General features: G+C 40.7%; 1 protein-coding gene across 3 annotated transcripts in view; it reads left to right on the forward strand.

Annotated features, from left to right (window-relative positions):
* itga7 (integrin, alpha 7) overlaps positions 1–18,512 on the forward strand; it is a 191,252-nt gene that overhangs the window by 100,785 nt on the left and 71,955 nt on the right. For all 3 annotated transcript variants that reach the window (XM_051672272.1, XM_051672273.1, XM_051672274.1), the window contains exons 13-14: positions 9,638–9,781; positions 10,174–10,289. In XM_051672272.1, the coding sequence (XP_051528232.1) occupies positions 9,638–9,781; positions 10,174–10,289 (260 nt within the window). The remainder of the gene's footprint in view (positions 1–9,637; positions 9,782–10,173; positions 10,290–18,512) is intronic.

An 18,512-nucleotide genomic window follows, 5' to 3' on the forward strand; every position in this document is an offset into this window, starting at 1 on the left:
ACACCCGCCTGACATGCTGGGTGTGTACCAGTGTTATTACCGTTAACGAAAACTAAAACTAAATGAAACATTCTCGTTAACTGAAACAAAAATAAAAACTGAAATGATTGGAAAAACAGAAACTAAACTAATATATGTTTTCATAACTCAAAAATGAACTAAAATAAAATAAATATGACCTTGAATTAATTTTAGTTTTAGTTTTTAATACACAGTAGGGTGAATATGGGAAATAATGGGACACTTTTGGAAATTTTTCTTTTCTAGGCACTTTTAAATATAAACCAGGTCAGTGCCACATAACCTGACATTATACTTTTATAGAATGCTTGGGATGTTTCCTACTTTAGTCAGATGCAAAAAGAAGAAATACTCAATACTGGGAAGAAGAACCTTTGAAGGCCCTCTTTTGACTAAATCCTAGATTTCTTCAGGTGGTATTTGTAAAGTGGGACAGGAAAAATTATTATTTAGAAAATATCTACAAATCATTTTTAATATTTTTTAATATTTTCTTATACACTTTCACATCATAAATGATCATATGTAACATTCACAAACATTAAACCAACTTTTACTTTTTTATCACCTTAAAAAGATTTGTCATTCTCTTTACCATTGTTTTTCCCACAGGTGGTCATGAAATAAGCTCTGCCACACATTCTAATGTAAAATCATCTATTTAAAACCTCAGAAAGTTCATTGTTTACTTCCCAAAGATTAGTTTATTTATTTTTAACTATTTAAGGAAATACATATGGATACAACTGGGATCAAGCTTAACAATCCCACTTTACCCATCTTCACCTTATGTTACACAATTTGAAAAATGTACATTATTAATTTAAACATGAAAATGCCACTAGATAGAAGACTGCCCTGAGAAACTTTATGACATTAGACATTTTTAATGAAACAAGAAAACACTAAGAAAAAAAACTAATAAAAACTAAACTAAAATGAAATGACAAATTGGATATAAAATATAAATAAAAAACGAAACAAAAACTAATAATCCTGGTGCGTACTTGGAGAGAATGAGAAAAAGTACAAATATCGTCAGTGTACACAAATACAAAGTTGTGTATCATGTCCCTCAGCATGTCATTGGCAAGCACCTGAAAGATGGCCGGAGCGTTGGTCAGCCCGAATGGCATGACCAAGTATTCAAAATGCCCCGTGGGTGTGTTAAAGGCTGTCTTCCACTCATTGTCCTTCCTAACCCTAACTAAATGGTAGGCGTTGCGGAGGTCTAAATTTGTGAAGTACCTTGCTCCTTGCAGGATCTCGAAGGCCGACAACATAAAAGGCAGAAAATACCTGTTTTTAACGGTTATGTCATTCAGCCCCTGATAATCAATGCAGGGATGCAAGGTGCCGTCCTTCTTCTTGATAAAGAAAAACCCCGCTGGGGAAGAGGAGGGGCTAATGAGACTGGCGGCCTCTGAATCAGCTGAATACCTCTCCATGGCCAGGCATTCAGGATGGGAGTGAGCAAACACAGGCCCCCAGTGCAGAGAAGTGCCTGGGAGGAGATCAGTGGCACAGTCATACAGTCAGTGGAGAGGAAGAGATGTGGCCTGGGACTGACTGAAGACCTCCCACTGATTGTGGTATTCCGGCGGGACCCGGACAGATCCACTGCCTCCTCCTGAATCACAGGAGACAGCACAAAGCCTAGACAGTGGACATGACAAAAAGTGCTCCAAGAAAAAACAAAATTCTCTGCCCAGATAAGGTGAAGGTTATGAAGCGAAAGCCAGGGGTTGCTAAGGACAAGAGGAGCATAAGAGGACTAAAAAAAAACGTAGCTCTTTCTGTTGATTGCCTAAAATGGTGAGACTCACTGGGGTGGAGATTTGGAAAACACTGGCAAGGAGTCAACCACTGAGGGCACAGGCAGTCAGCGGGGAAGGAAGCTCTCTGATCTTAAGTCCCCACTTGGCAGCTAGCACAGCAATAAAGCTACCCTCTGCCCCAGAGTCAATCAGCATGGAGTTGCCGTGCAATGCTTCGCCCCACCGCAGTGTGTTTTGCAGAAGTGTGCTGAAGAGGGGGAAAGTGAGTAGCGCTCGCCAGGATCCCCCTGACTACTGGTGAGTGGCGGCTTTTGCAGGACAATGCAAACACAGCCCCAGAGAGATTAGACCCTGCCTCTCATCTGCGGCGAGGCAAATTCTGCCCACCTGCATGGGTTCAGGCTCTTACGGTTTGCCAGGGTGAGGGAAAGTAGCGGAGGATGTCATCTCGCTCCGTGGCCAGGTGGAAACTCCTCGCACATAACAACGAAGATTCATTTGGTTGTCCAAGCAAATGGCAAGGGCCACCAGGTTGTCAAACTGCGAGGGAGTGTTATGGGATTATATCTATTCTTTGCCCAAACCAGCTCAGGGAAACAGGGCAGGACTGGGCAGAGAGAAGGAGCAAAACAGGACAAGACAATCTAGACTTGACAAGACAAGATGGCTAGAGTTGGCTAGGCAATTTCACAAGACACGAGGAAACAGAAAACAAAAACAAACACATGAGGGATATGAGCACAAAGAAAGAGGAGAGAAGTGATAGAAAACAGGAATCAAACCGGAGTCCTGAAACCCTTATAAATAATAATAATAAAAAAATAATGGTAGTAGTAGTAGTAGTAATAATAATAATAATAATAATAATAATAATAATAATAATAAGAGGATGATTAAAGCAACATTTTGGATTACAACAAATAACTCAACAAATAAGTTTAGGGGGTTGGAGCTATATCAACCCACCATTGGGTTACCTGTTGGGTTATTTTTAATCCAACTGTTTTAAGAGAGTAGTTGGAGTGTCAGTTGTATTGTCAGTTGTTTTTGTAGTTGGAATGTCAGTTGTTTCTGTTATTGTCAAGCCCTGGTCCCTCTAGGTTTTTAACGTGGAATTATTTTGGAAAGCACAACGAACCAGGATATGATGTCAAGTGTGAGGGCTTCTGGTTTAAATAAATAATAAATCACAAATAATATTATATTCAAAATGTAAAAATATACCGTCTGCTTACTTTACTGCAACAATAAAATAACAAAGCTTTGAAATATGTATTCTTTGAATTGAGCCAAGAGGTCAGTGTGTGATGTTTCAGTCTTCTATTGATCACATTGGTAACTGGCTTCTATTGGTCTTCTTGTCATCAAAATTCGCAGGTCAGAGGTTACCAAACTTGAATTTTTTATGCAGCAGAATGTGAAATTTCTTCATGAGCTTGCCTTTCCAGTCTCCCACATTCAGATGTGTTTGAATGGGAGTGAATGGAGTGGGAAGTGTATTGTGACCGCCCCTTCAGTTGTTTTTGCAGAGTGTCAGTTTCCTCAGAGGCCTGTTTCATGAAGCTGGTTGAACAAACTCAGAGTTTCAGAGTAAGTTTCAGGTTGTCAAAACCAAATAGATCCAAACCGGTTTAAATTGAGTTCAGCGATCTCAAAATGTTTGCTAAAACCTTTGTCAACTCAGTTTGATCCTGAGTTTGTGCTTAACTCTATAGCACTTGCACACGCATGAGTTATATTTGCCACAAACAGCCTATATGCTCGTTTGAGATGAGCAAGTTCTGTGCAGAACCGATCACCGGTGATCGCTGGCAGATGCATTCTGGTTAGAAATCTGTCCAACTTGATGTGATGTCATGGCGACGTATGTAAAAAAAATACTCTTGCGAGAGCGAGGCGGCCACAGTTTTTTTTTAGTCAGGCGGCACAAACTGCAAGAACGATGGGAAACAACTTGTTGATGACACAGCTTTATGCTCATTGGCTTAAACAACCGTGATGTTTTGTTCTCTTCTAAAATGTTTAACTCTGATATTTTGTGTGTACATTAAACACTCTGACAGTGCAATCTCTGTATGGGATATGTGATTGCTATCATATTTCTAAAATATGTAAAATACATGTCTATTAAAATAAAATGGATGAAAAAGACATGGCTTTTGAGGGGAATTAAATAACAGGTACATTGGTTGGCTTATTTATCATATTTATTTTCATTTAAAGACCACGTGAAATGAAAATGTATCTTTTCATGAGTTGGGTCTATTTTCCCCTGCAGTGCCCCCTGGAGCAAGTTATTTTTGCACATGACACTGCACAGCCGGTAGAGGGGGCAGAGTGTAGATGAGAATTTTTTTTAATTTTTTTATTTGATTTCTTGTCATTAAAAAAATATTGTATATAATATAGGGCTGAAACGATTAGTTGACATTATCGACAACATCGACAATAAAAAATTGTCGACAAAAATTTTCTTTGTTGAATAGTTGTTTGATCTCATTTAATGTAACATGTGATCACGTTAAACTCACGAGAGCAGCACTACAGCTCGAGCCTGATTGAGGAGAGGAAGAATTACACAGCTCACAGTCCAGATGCACTCTAAACTTTTCAAACAGCTTCAGGTGATGTAGATCGCAAAGTATGAGGGAATTATAATGCAAAAATACAAAATAAGTAAATACAGAAGCACTCTCGTTGTGGAATAAGCGGAGCCGGAGCTGCCTCTCCGCTGAAGCAAAACTTGCGTGTCGAGCATCTTTAAAATAACACCCCGACGTTACATCTTAAATGCAGTTATATTTAATGCATTATTACTTTATTAAAGTTCAAATAATACAGAATCAGATCATGTAAATAACTACAAACTCCGAAACTGGCATTTCTCTGTGTGGTCATCGCCTCTTCTATGAGTTGTGTGAATGTCCCGATCTAATGGGGAGAAATTGAAACTGCAGCCGGCACACTCTGGCATGGAGATGTTCATGCTTAGTGCAGCTAGATTATAATGTGATGGCTCGCGACTTATTGAATCATAATATATGTGTCACTGTGCATTTCTTACCGTGAAGAAAATTGGTATACGAGTTTTAAACTGTTATCGAGGTGCTTTTGTGATAGTTTGGGACATAACTAAGATGGTTTTGGGACAAAAAAGGCTCTTAGCCATCTCGTGCCATGCATAAATCTGTTGACCAGAGGGTGTTTGCATATAAACAAGCCCTCAGAGGTCATGAATGGATATGGAGTGAGTACTGCATCCAAATGACCTTGCAAGAGAGTATCATTTTGTCAGGGCAATGCTTTGAGTCCTCACCCCGGGAGGAGCACCAATTAGAAAAGAGTCTGCACTTTTCGACATACAGCCATCTTGTTGAAGGGGGCCTGGCCTGTGGTAAGGTATTTAACACCTGTTGCAACAATCCTGTTGCGTCAGATGGGCCCCGATCGGAGTCCAGGCATGCAGTCTCCATAGCTCTGGCTGAGGATGCCAGATCATGTCTAGAGCTTGCGAGACCAGATCCGACTTCAAAGGAACTTCCCATCAGGGAGAATCCAAAGCTCAACCACATTGTGAACTAGTGGCGGTTGGGTCATTTGACTCAACTAGTATCTACCATCTCATCATCATCGGCGGTCACTCGAGATCGAGTTTGTCCTCCTACTGGGTCCTTATGGTACTTTAGTTTGGCAAAGAGGCCAATCCTGGAACCACACATTTTGGGGCAGTGAGGGCAACGGTAAGGTGTAGTGTTTTGAGCTCCAATTTGGGCCTTTTTGGTTGCTTTCTCCTTTCTGAGTCTGTGTTTGTTTTCAGCAGTACTGAGGAGGTTGTTATTGAAGAGTGTAAGACCTGTTCGAACAGACTCGCTCCAGACTTCCCTATTGGTAGCTGTGTGCTCCCAGGTATTAAGGTCAATTTGGTACATTTTAAGGTTTGCTTTGATATTATCTTTATATATTTTCTTTTGATCTCCTGGGGCCCGATGTCCTGTCAACAGTTGGGAATACAGGACTTGTTTTGGAAGGTGTGAGTCAGTCATTTGGATAACATGGCCAGTCCATCTGAGCTGTTACTGTGCAATCATTGCAGTGATGGTGGGCATGTTGGCCTCCACAATGACACTGGTGTTGGTGTGTCTGTTTTCTCAGCTGATCTTGAGGATTTTCCTTAGGCATCTCTGATGGTATGTTTCTAAAGATTTTATATGCTTGCTGTACGTGGTCCGCATTTCTGAACCATACATTAGGGTGGGGAGCACTGCTGCTTTGTAGACCAGGATCTTAGCTCTGGGCTGCAGGTCACGATTTTCAAAAAACATTTTTGTCAGTTTTGAGAATGCAGCATTAGTACAGCTGAGGTGATGGTGTATTTCATCATCAATGTTGGCTTTAGACCCAGATCTACATTGGCAAGTCTGTTGTTGTCAACATATTTGGCTGGAAATGGAACAGAAGTATTTCCATTTGGTGGTGGCTGGTAAAGGATCTGGGTCTTTTTTATGTTCAGTGCCAGACCAAGTTGCTTGAATACCTTTGCAAAAGCATCCACAGCGTATTGTAGGTCAAGCTCGGGACACTAGGGCATTATCATCGGTGTACTGCAGCTCTACGATGATGTGGCGTCCATCCAGACCGGAGGCCTTGATGTTTTTCAGCTTCATAATGGCATCTTGCACCTCTCTCAGGCTGGGTGGTGCGGCCATTTCCTCCTCTGCTGGTTGCTGTGAAAGTCGATGAAGAGCCTCTATCTCGGCAGTAGAGTCCCTGTTTAGGAGGTCCTCATAAAGCTGTTTCCACCTTTTTTTCAGTGACTCGTTATCCTTGACCATCCTTAGAATGGAGGGGAGTTACACTGTGGTGGCTGGGCCCATAAACTGCTCTCGTGGTATTAAAGAAACCTCTGTTATCCCGAGTCTGCAAGATGCTGGATCTCCAGTTCCTTCTTTGTCAACCACAGGTTTTTCAGTTCCCTGACCCAATTCACAATTTCAAAACACTTATACACTATGGCACAACCAGGGTTCTCTTTTGGATCGGCTCATTTGACATTTCACTGTGGGACACACCTCTTGTGTGGTCTTCCGTGAAGCCTTTTGTAATCACGCCTAACAGGCTGCTGGCCAGTGCAACAGGGAAGCCCTGCCCATTCCCTATATAATCCATTGCACAGGCCCAAAATGACATCCTACATCTCTTCACTCGTGGCATGCACTGCGAGCCCTTTATCAGTGCACTTACTGTTTATATACTTGGCTGGATTCAACTGTCTAAAAACTAAGTTACCACTCATTTGAGGACATCAAGCCAAGTAAACTAAGTCATACTGAGAAAATTAAGCACTTTACCAAGCAATAAAAAAGTGTTCGACTTACCAGTTGAACATAGCTTCACTGAAGAAGTCTTGCAAGACCAAGCTGCCATCTCTCCCTTGCCCGGGAGTGTGCAGATTTTCTATTCCAGCTAGAGATCCGCACGTTATGTGTCTAGATTGCCTGGGTTTTGAGCAAGCCAGGGCGTATGTCAAGATCCTTTACAGGGAGATGACGTGACTACATCCACCCAAGCAATGGAAGCCTCATCTCTGAGGTGGAATTGGGCTGGATAAATGCTCAAGGCTGGATGGGAAATTCCTCCTCACTACTCCAATAGCTCATCAGACACTCCCATCTTTCCAGGATTGCATGGAGGATCTGATGAAGTACTGGGAGAGACCACTATCATCAAGGGTCCCGGTGTATGGCTTCTCCTCGCTTGACATGGCAGATATGGAGGAGAGGGGCTGGTCTCACATTCTGCCGATGGAAGAATTTTTGGCAAGCCATCTGGATCCTAGATCGGCATTCAGTTTGTGTGTCCAGCTTGTCTGTGTGTTGAGCACGCCAGGGCGTATGTTGAGATCCTATACAGGAAGATGACATGACTACGTCCACCCAAGCAATGGAAACCTCACCTCTGAGGTGGAATTGAGCTGAACAGCTCACTCCATCAGATGAGCTTGGGGACCCTGTCGCTCTCAATATGGAGATCGAACAGCTCCCAGGAGTCAACAGTTTTCCATCACTGCTTTGGGAGGGCTGTGGGATGAGGGTGATGGTGTCGGCGTCAAGGAGGACCCGTTTGTGTCTCAAGCGGATTTACCTGGAAACCCTACTGGACTGGAAGAACAGCCATCGGCAGCGGGAAATGCAGTCCTGCACGAGGCTTGCCGATGCTAATCGCTCAAGGCTGGATGGGAAATTCCTCATCACTACCATGTTAGCTCATCAGACACTCCCACCTTTCCAGGATTGCATGGAGGATCTGATGAAGTATTGGGAGAGACCGCTGTCAGGGTCCCGGTGTATGGCTTCTCCTCGCTTGACATGGCGGATATGGAGGAGAGGGGCTGGTCTCACATGCCGCTGATGGAAGCATCTTTGGAGAGCCATCTGGATCCTAGATTGCCTTTTGGTTTATCCACTGCTGCCCTTAAGCTACCTCACAATTCAGAACACTTCTCAGTCTCGATTTTTGAGAAACTTTATATGTCTGCAGCGCAGACAGGGTGGCTAAAAACGCTGTCACTATGCTTTTGGCCTATATCGCGGAGCTGGAAGAGGATATGTCTGTAGCTCTGTCACAAGGCAATGACATCACAGAGCTATTGACAGAGATTCACGCAGTGACGGATCTCATTCTACGCTCATCGCGTTTCAATCCACAGGAAGGACTTTGGGTCTTGGGGTGGTTAGTCAGAGAGGTCTGTGGATGAATTTGTCCACGATGGTGGAGAAGCATAAAGGACACATTTTTGTGATCAGCCAGTGGACCCAAAGGGCCTGTTTGGACCAGCTGTGGCAGCAATGCAACAACGATTTGAGGTGAAGAGGAAAGAACAAGAGGCTTTTAGATCTTTAGTACCTCACAGAGTATTGTGTCTTGTTCTGCTCTGCGCCATCTCAGAGCTCTTGTTATCTTATCTCTCGAGAAAGCTGGTGTGCACTGTGGTGGTGAATAGGCTTTGGCTGCCGCAAAATGTAAGTCTCACCATGATGGAAAAATCCTACAAGCAATATTTGATGCTATGTTGTATTTATTTTAAATTGAATTAAGATGTCATTTTATTTGGCATTAGATTTATTTGTGTAGCATTAGAGCGTGAGACAGAGCCTGAAAGAGTGTCTCACACCAAATGTGTGTGAGTTTGCAACCCTTCTTTTTGTGCTTTTTAGACCCTCTAAGTTTTTTTCACCATTCACTTGCACTGTATGGACCTACAGAGCAGAGATATTCTTCTAAAAAATATTTTTTTTGTGTGTCATAAACATTAGGGATGGCATGAGGATGAGTAAATGATGAGAGAATTTTCATTTTTGGGTGAACTATTCCTTTAACACACTATCACGGTGTATGCAGTAAATGTAATGTTCATCTATAGAAACTCTCTGAGTTTACATTTAGCCCACTTTATCTTTACAAGCAAGGAAATGAAGGAGACACGTCTGGGTTTTTTATTCTATGTTGCTGACAGGACATAAATTGCCGCTTGCAAGCAGCAGTGCGCTCTCTAGTGGCGGATGACTGTATAGACAGTCTTTTCTCTATCTGCTGGCATGATTACTGAACGTATTTGTGCTGAAATTGATTAATCGATGATAGATACGTTTAATCGATCAGTGCTGATCTAACAATTGTCAGCTGTTTCTGCAGTTGGAGTGTCAGTTTTGTTTTTTATAGTTGGAGTGTCAGTTGTTTTGTGTAGCTGGATTGTCAGTTGTTTCTGCAATTGGAGTGTCAGTTGTTTCTGCAGCTGTAGTGAAAGTTGTTTTTGCACACTTGTGTTCTTGTTTCACCAGGAAAATATCCGTGATAAGCTGCGGCCTGTGTCTCTTGCGATCACACACACCATACGCAGAACGAGACATTACCAGTACAATGGACATCACAACCCGCTGACCCCTGTACTGAGCCCCAGCCCTTCAAACACACTCTACTCTGAGGTACTTAGTGTATACTCACCAGAATAGCAATTCTTTGTATGTATACTTTACATGTGCTACATTTCAGCATTTTTGATGCAATCTGTGTGCTTAGTAACCATATAATGAGAATCTCAACAGTTGCATGACAGTAGTCAATGTAACATTGATTACACTGGGTGAATGTCTCTCAAACCTGTCATGTCTACATTTTACCCCAAAATCAAAAGAAAAAAACAAGAAATTATATTTTGCTTAATTTTTTTTGCATTGTGACAATATTTTATGACGATTCATAAAAATATATATATTCATTACCCTAACCCCCAATTTTGCAGTACAATATAACCTAAACATGTTTCTGTGAGATTAACCCCCTTACTTTTACTCCAATCTTTCTGTCTGTTTCTCAGGTTAATTTTGTAAGGGAAGGTTGTGGTGAGGATAAAATCTGTCAGAGTAATCTTCAACTCACTTATCAGTTTGGCACAAAAGCACCCATTACAAACACCTTCACTCCTCTACTGCGGTAAGTGCTCATAAACCATATTCAACCATTAAAAGAGTGTTATTATTTTTACATAATCTGTTGAAATGATATTCAATTCCTTGTTGTAAAACAACTACCCTGTTAACAAAGTTATTGTGAGAAAAAAATGATCAACCAAATATTTTTTCTTGATTTTATGGAAGACATAATTTTATTTTAAACTACAAACCAACACGTGGTCCCAAACTAGCCAGCCCCTTCTAAGGGATAGCCTATAGGGTCATGAAACCCAAAAATTTTTTTTTAAATATTAACAGATATGTAGAGGTTGAACATAATTTCAAACAGTATAGCACTCATTACGTTTATTGTTAATGGTAACGTGTTTTTTTTTTAAATTATAATTATACATTTTTTGCCATTTTGTTTTTCAAGTTTAAAAAAAAAAAAAAACTTAAAGCAATGTCATAAAATATGAGGTATATAAACTCTGAGTTGTGATTGGTAGTAAAGTACTCTGATACGTCATTGGAGTCGGAGAGTTTCTCTGCATTATTCATGAGAAGGAACGCTTCCATCCAATCACTGTGATGCCTCATACATGAGCTTGCATTTCAGTGGAAAAATTCAAAATAACACGTGGAAGAGACAGCAGTTCCTGGCAAGTTCAACAGCATTTGTAGAACAGAAATGAGAGCAGACTTAACAACTAGGGATGTGCCAGGGTGGTTGACTAATCGACTAGTCATCTAACAACTGACAAATCAATTAGTGGGGTCGACTACTAACATTAATGTTTTAGTGGTGATGGTTTTAATGGGAGACACAATTCTCATATTAATTGAGAGATGCAACTTCTTAGAGATCATTTTGTGTGATGATAGCTTGCTGTGTTTAACAGTAAATAACAATCAGCACAGTAAAACCTTCTGCAAGAAGTTTTGTCTCTTTAATTCTTTAGGTTTAGTCTTTTTATGCACAGTTGTTACAGCAAAGTGCTGCATTAGCAATACATTTCAAGATGATCACTATCAGACGTGAAATCCTTTGCTGTGAGTAATATTCCCGTATTTGTGAGGTGCTGTAGAAAGGTAAAAGTCTTTTACTGATTCTGTCTGACACTGCTTAAATAAAAAGTTTCAGTAAAAAAGGTTTAAACTGCTTGATGTCATGAACTAGATGTGTACCCATAATATTGTCTTGCAGTTCTGCACTTTAAATGCCCAGCGAGGATTTCCCTGAAGCACTCCGGTTACATTGCAGCACGTCATTCTGCATTCAGGATGCGCATAAGCGGTTTTGTGCCGCTCTGTGTTGGAGCCTTTTTTATTTCTTATTTTTCTTTCATAGTGACATCACATGTACATAACGGAGCCTAATTTTACATTTATAACCTTAACAAAGACTAGTCAACTAGTCGTTCAAACAACTCTATCTCTTGAAACACAAAGCAGTTGTTTGTTTATTTTTGACACATTCCATCGCGTCTTCTTCGTACTTATGATCATGGATAGGATAACACAATGGCTTGTTAAGAAACAGAAGAATATGATGAAAATTGAAAACTCAGAATCATGCCAGCTCTCTATTTGGTTTTCTTTCCTCAAAAATGACTGGGATTAAGGCCTACAGGGTTTACCGGCACTCCGTCGTCAAGCCAACAAACTTGAAATACTGGATAACTTTAAACAGACAAGGCTAGTAAGTGATTTTATCACACTAGAGTCATGTTAACATGTATTATGTTTATTTTTTGTGGCTGTACTAAACACACATTTTTACATCTTTTCACATCTGACTTTTCAAGTCTGAGGTGTGAAAAACTGGTGCTGAACAAGGGGTGTTCATGACACTGGTGTGATGATAATAATGCTGTCATTGGTGTGTATGATAATGCCAGTAGTTGCCTCTCTCTGGCTAAAAAAGTGCTGGGATGGGCAATTGTGCAACAGGAACATCGCAAAGATATAAATAGATGCGTTCTACGCTCTCCTGTCCTTTTGATTTCATTATTCCAATGTAACTCGGCAAGACTGGTCTTCATAAGAACGCAAGTCCGTTCTCTGCATTCTTAGCATTAAGATACACTCAATGTAAAGAAATTTAGTGTGTTATTGCCATTATACTTTGAGGGTACCTAAGAAGTTTGGGGACAGCACCACCTAGTGCTCTGGAAACCTCAGAAAATTATAAATTTGCATTTATTATTTTAAATGATCTGGTTTTAGTTCAGAAGTGTCTTAAGATTACTTGGATCATTCAGAGTACACTTGGATTTGCTGTTGTTGTGCTTGTTTCCGATAATTGCTGCTTCCACATATATTTGCTATTATTATTATTATTATTATTGTTATTATTTTACATTTTATAAATGTTGTATGTTTTATAATGTTTCTGGCTACAAAATAACAAAATCACAGATTAAATAAATAGTTCACACAAAAATAATAATTCTCTCATTTACTCAACCTTATGCCATCTCAAACTCATTCAGTATAATTGTATTTTTTTTTTCCTGTGGAACACAAGCAATGATATTTTGATGGAGATATGAGGTGTTTTTGTCCATACAATGGGGTCCAACACTTTCAAGTTCTAAAAAGGGCAAAAAGGCAGCATAAAGGTAATTCAGATGCCTCAAATGGTTTAATCCATGTCTTCTGAAGAGATATGATTGGTTTTGGATAAGAAACAGACCAAAATATAACTCCTTTTTCACTATATAACTTGAATTTGCAGTCTCCTTGTCATGATTCGAGATGTTGAGAGAAGGACCCAAGTACAGATAGGCAAACAATAGCCTAGTTTCCATCCACCTTTCGCGCTATTTTGCTATGGACAAAGTGAAAATGCGTTAAAAAAAACTGCGACATTTGCCGTCTTCTGCCCGTTTCCATTCAAATGGCCTTTTATCGATAAAAATGGTGTGCGTGATGATGTCATGCCTAAAAAACACTTTGTTGCATAAGTTTTGGTTTATCGCAAAAGAAATCTGCCCTTAAGCTGTTTCCATACAGAAATGTGTGTTTATCGCTAATTCATCTCCCAGATATCCCTAATTTTTTTCATCCAAAGTTTTGGTAAAATGGAGAGAGTATTGAGACAATTCATTGAAATTAGCCAGCTTACTGTCATTTTAATTTCACAAATAAAAGCAATCAGAAAAGGAGGAATTGCAATCAAAAGGGAACAGTTGCCCTTCTGATAGAACTGTAATATTGGTCCTGATGTTGCGCCTATCGCAGGTTGCCACCGGTTCTGACCCAAAAGCAAATCGTCATGGCCCTGTTCAAGCTGGCAACCTGTACCAAGTAGCGGGGGAAACTTTCGGTCTTAGTATAAGGACATCCATCGATGTGTATATGCTGTGTGCACAGCTATTAAAGAAAAATTGATGCAGTGTAATATGAGGGTTTACATATGATACATTCCTGATATTCAATAGGCTATTCTGAACAATCATCTAATATGAAGCATTGCCATTACAACTGCATTATATCCCACATATTTGTCCAGCAACTTTTAACGACCAACTGAACTCGATTATCATCTCAAATTAATTTCTGAAGAAGCTCAGCAAATGCGATCCGAGGTAAAGAGGGTTAGATTTAAAATATTTAAACATTTTAAAATGTTCAAAAGCTAATTTTCTGAATGTGATCTCAGCACTGGACAAATAGTTCTGATAGTTTATAGTCTTGAAAAAAGTGTAGAACATTCTGAGAATGTCATTCAGCCAACTTTTTTCATGTACAGAACAGGGAAAGGCTAATTTAAATTTGTGTAAAGAAAAGGTATATATAGGTCTAAAAATATATATATTTTCATTTGGTAATTTATTTTTTTAATTTAATGCTTTTTTCGTTTGGTAATTTATTTAATTTAATTCAAAAGCTAAACAATAATTTAATAGAATGTAAGTGTTCCAAAAAAGCACACTTATGCTTTTCTCCTAGTATTGTGTATTTATTTTTAATTTAAAACATCTTTGTGCATAGAAATGGTATGTTTTTTTTGTATTGTGGGCTAATTCCGTGACTGCCGTCTATTATTTTGGATGGTGTATAAAAGCAACTTTAATAAATAAATGGATGTCTACCATGATTAAATTAATCGCAAACAGTGGCCATTCATTTGTTCTCCATGCACTTGTCGATGTGCATGATACGAGATATTTGTGTTGGCACTCCTGGAAGTGATATGATTGCAGCATCGGATCTATATGCCGTTAAGTTCAATCCATAATCATGTACAATAAATTGGCTTTCAAGGATGTATACCTTGTCATCATGATTAACACAGGCTAACGACTGGGACAAATTTTGTCATGTGACACTATATTTTTGCGTTAATGCCAATTTTCTTGACAAAAAGTGTTTCCAAACCATTTATTTTTATGACATTTGAGGTATCGACAGAGTTTATGCGCTAGAGTTAAACGGAAAAAATATTTTTTTGTTGATAATTTTTTTTTGTTGACACTTTTTTGTTGATAATTTTCGTTTCCATCAGCTTTATTTTGATGCGTTAAAACTTTTTTCCTTGGATGGAAACGTAGTTAATGAGATTTATTTTAATAAACAGAAAACATACATAACAAAAACTCTAGATGGAGAAAAAGAAAACAAACAAAACCAAACTAAAATAAATACAAGAAGTACTGAACCGACAGGGAAGGCAGAAAGCAAACACGAGCACACGACGACAGGAACAAATGAAACAATCTACCACAGGACAGCATACACAATGAGCTAATATAGGGAAAGAAATCAGACAGGCAGGTGAAATAAATGAACTAATAACGAGCAGACAAGGAGGTGGGATATGACACAAGACTGAGAGACATAAGGCAGTATGTAAACAAAAAAAGTCACATGCTTTCACAGACACAAACACATGGCTGACATGAGCGCATATCGCCAGAGACTACAAGGCAATATGCGCTCATGCCAAATGAGACAGGACATTTGTGCGAGGGTTCTACCACAAATAAACAGGCACCAAGACCAAGAGGCCAGCACAACATGACAACGGGCCGGGACCCGGTCGTGCAGCGCAAAGCAGGCGCAATGTGAAGCGCTCCCGAGGTCGCGAGAGACAGACACACACAATTGACATGAATGCATGCTGCAAGGATGACATAAGAGCAATGAACTCGTGCCAATAAACAACAAGAACGCATGACAACGGCAAAAGGGCGAGCCATGAATTCGCACACAGAAAGGCATCCAAGACAAGACAAACAGAACAGGTACTAACACAGAACTGATAGAACAAAAGAAAGGGAGGGAAAGGAAGGAAACCAGGGAAGAGCTGGCAGGACAGTCTATGACACTGCCGGCGGGACAGACCAGGGTGGAACCGGTGGGACCGGCCAGTGCAATGCCAGCAGGACAGACCCAGGGAAGGAGGGTGGGGGAAACAAGGAAGGGGGCTCCGGACTAGGGACAGAGTCAGGTGGCCAAGGTGGAAGTTTTAAGGCCAGGTCCGGATGAAGCGCTCATGGAAGAAGCTTCAGGAATGTGTTAGGTTCAGGTGGATAAGGTGGAATTTTTAAGGGCAGGTCCGGACGAAGTGCCCAGGGCAGAAGCTTCTGGAGTGGGTCAAGTTTTAGGAAAGGGTCTGAGTCCAGCGGCCAGGGAGGAGGCTGACTGTACAGACAGGGCTGTCCAGGGCAGACACAATCGGCAGGGCAGGTAGGGTAATGGCCACAGAGGACTGGACAGGCTCGTCACCGACCACAGGGAACAGGACAGGCTCGTCAATGACCACAGGAAACAGGACAGGCTCGTCGACAGCCTCAGGGAACTGGACAGGCTCGTAAACGGCCTTGGGAACTGGACCGACTTGATGACCACAGGGAACAGGACAGGCTCGTCAACAGCCTCCGGGAACTGGACAGACATGATGACAACAGGGAAATGGACAGGCTTGTTGATGGCCACAGGGAACAGAACAGGCCCATCAACTGCCTCAGGGAACAGGACAGGCTCGTTGACGCAACAAATTAAACAATCTACCATAGGGCAGCATACACGAGGAGCTAATATAGGGAAAGAAATCAAACAGGTTAACAAGGGGCAGGTGAAACAAATGAACTAATAATAAGCAGACAAGGAGGCAGGATATGATGCAAGACTGAGAGACACGTGGCAATACGGAAACAAAACAAAGCCTCAGAGACACAAACACACGAATGACATGAACGCATATCACCAGAGACTACAAGGCAACATGTGCTCATGCCAATCGACAGATGAGACGGGACATTTGTGCGAGGAATCGGCCACAAATAAACAGGCACCAAGACAGAAGCGGCCAAACCCCAGCACATGACAACGGACCGCGACCCGGACACGCAGCACAAAGCGAGCGCACCGCGAAGCGCATCCGAGGTTGCGAGAGACACAAGCAATTGATACAAGTGCATGCCACAAGGATGACATAAGAAAAAGGCACTCGTGCCAATAAACAAGAGAACGCATGACAACGCCAAAAGGGCGAGCAATGCATTCTCACACAAACTAGACAATACACTAAACATGAGTGTCAGAATTCAGCCACAAAGACAATAAAAACATAATCAACAGAAGTGGCTGAACACTGGCACTCCTTGGTGCGATCGTAATTTGAAGCTTAATGCATGCACTGAACGCTGTACACATGTTCTGTGCATGCCTCAAGCACAAGAAAGTGTAATTGAGCTTTAAATCATGGTCATGCCTAGGAGACTGCATTATCAAAATTTATTGTGAAAAAAGAGTTACATTTTGGTCTGTTCTCACCCAAAACCGATTTTATAACTCCAGAAGATATGGATTAAACCACTGTAGCTTGAAAGTGTGGACCCATTGACTTGCATTGTATTTTCACATCATACTGTATCTCCATCAAAATATTTTCATTTGTGTTCTGCAGAAGAAAGAAAGTCATATGAATATGAGACAGCATAAGGGTAAATGATGAGAGAGAATGATCATTTTGGGGTTAACTATTCTTTTAAATTGTATTTAGACATGTCCAAAATGTTGGTAAAAAGAGTTGCAAAAATTGCAAACCTCATAGAAAATAAATATGAAATTAAACAGCTCTTATAATATTTGGTTTGACCCCCTAATGTTGACAGTCAACATTTTCTGAAGGTTAAGCACCTCCTTTCACTAACCATTCTTTTTCAAGAGTATCAGGCCCAGAGGCATCATGCCCATTCAGAGTAAGGAGGGAATGTGTCCCCTCAGATATCTTCAGCAAAGAGGATTTTAAATGGATTATTTGAACTTCCAAAAACATATTTTTACCATTGATAATTAAATTGAATGATTATTGCATGTAAAAAGAATGTGTATGTGGCAGAAATATTTATTCACGTTCTAAATGTAGTTTTTTCTCAGTCCAATTGAGTCACATGTTCCGCTAAAGGCGATGTCCTGTGGCTGCCTGGGATCACGCTCTCGGGGAAGGTCGAGCACATATGGGAAAGCATGATGTTATGCTAATTAATTAAATCAACTTATGTGCAGTTAACATTTCCTAACTGTGTCTGTTTCAGTGGAACACTCAATCTTTTTTTTCATAGTCTAATATAGATTATGTCGATATGTTTTTTTTTTTTTTGATCGGTCACTGTTCATTTCCTTTGGTGCTGAAATGCGTTTGACTGGTTTTGCAGCGTAACACTCTCGTTTCTTCATGTGTAAAGAAAGCAGCAGTTCCTCTCCTTTCCAGTCATTATAAAAACTGTTAGTTCCCCTTCTGTCACTCACTCGACGTTGTGTCGATGTGGTGACACTAGGGGTCGCACTTGGGAGCCCCAAACACCTCAGATCTTTAAGAAATGGAATTTGCATGCCACTCCCCCGGACATACGGGTATAAAAGGAGCTGGCTCGCAACCACTCATTCAGATTTTTCTTCGGAGCCAAGCGGTTGTACTATCAGCGAGCTGAATACTACTGCTGTTCCATTCACCTCTTAAGAAGCGTATGCTGTTGGATATATGGCGGATTTCCAGCGGCTTTATCTCCTTCTGTACGACGAGTGCAGATTTCGCCCCTGGGCGCTTCGACAGTGCTAAAAGGATGTATATTCCTGCTAAAGAGTATATTTTCTCTATTATAGCACACACATTGACGTTGAACGTATTTTTAAAGATACGTCTTTATAAAGATGCCTTTCCATCTTTGTGTGATTCCTGGATGCGGTCGCTATCTCTCCACTTCCGATCGCCACGGGCGCTGCCTCACGTGTCTGGGCAGCGATCACA

This window comes from Myxocyprinus asiaticus, chromosome 35, assembly GCF_019703515.2.
Source record: "Myxocyprinus asiaticus isolate MX2 ecotype Aquarium Trade chromosome 35, UBuf_Myxa_2, whole genome shotgun sequence".
Taxonomy (NCBI): Eukaryota; Metazoa; Chordata; class Actinopteri; order Cypriniformes; family Catostomidae; genus Myxocyprinus; species Myxocyprinus asiaticus.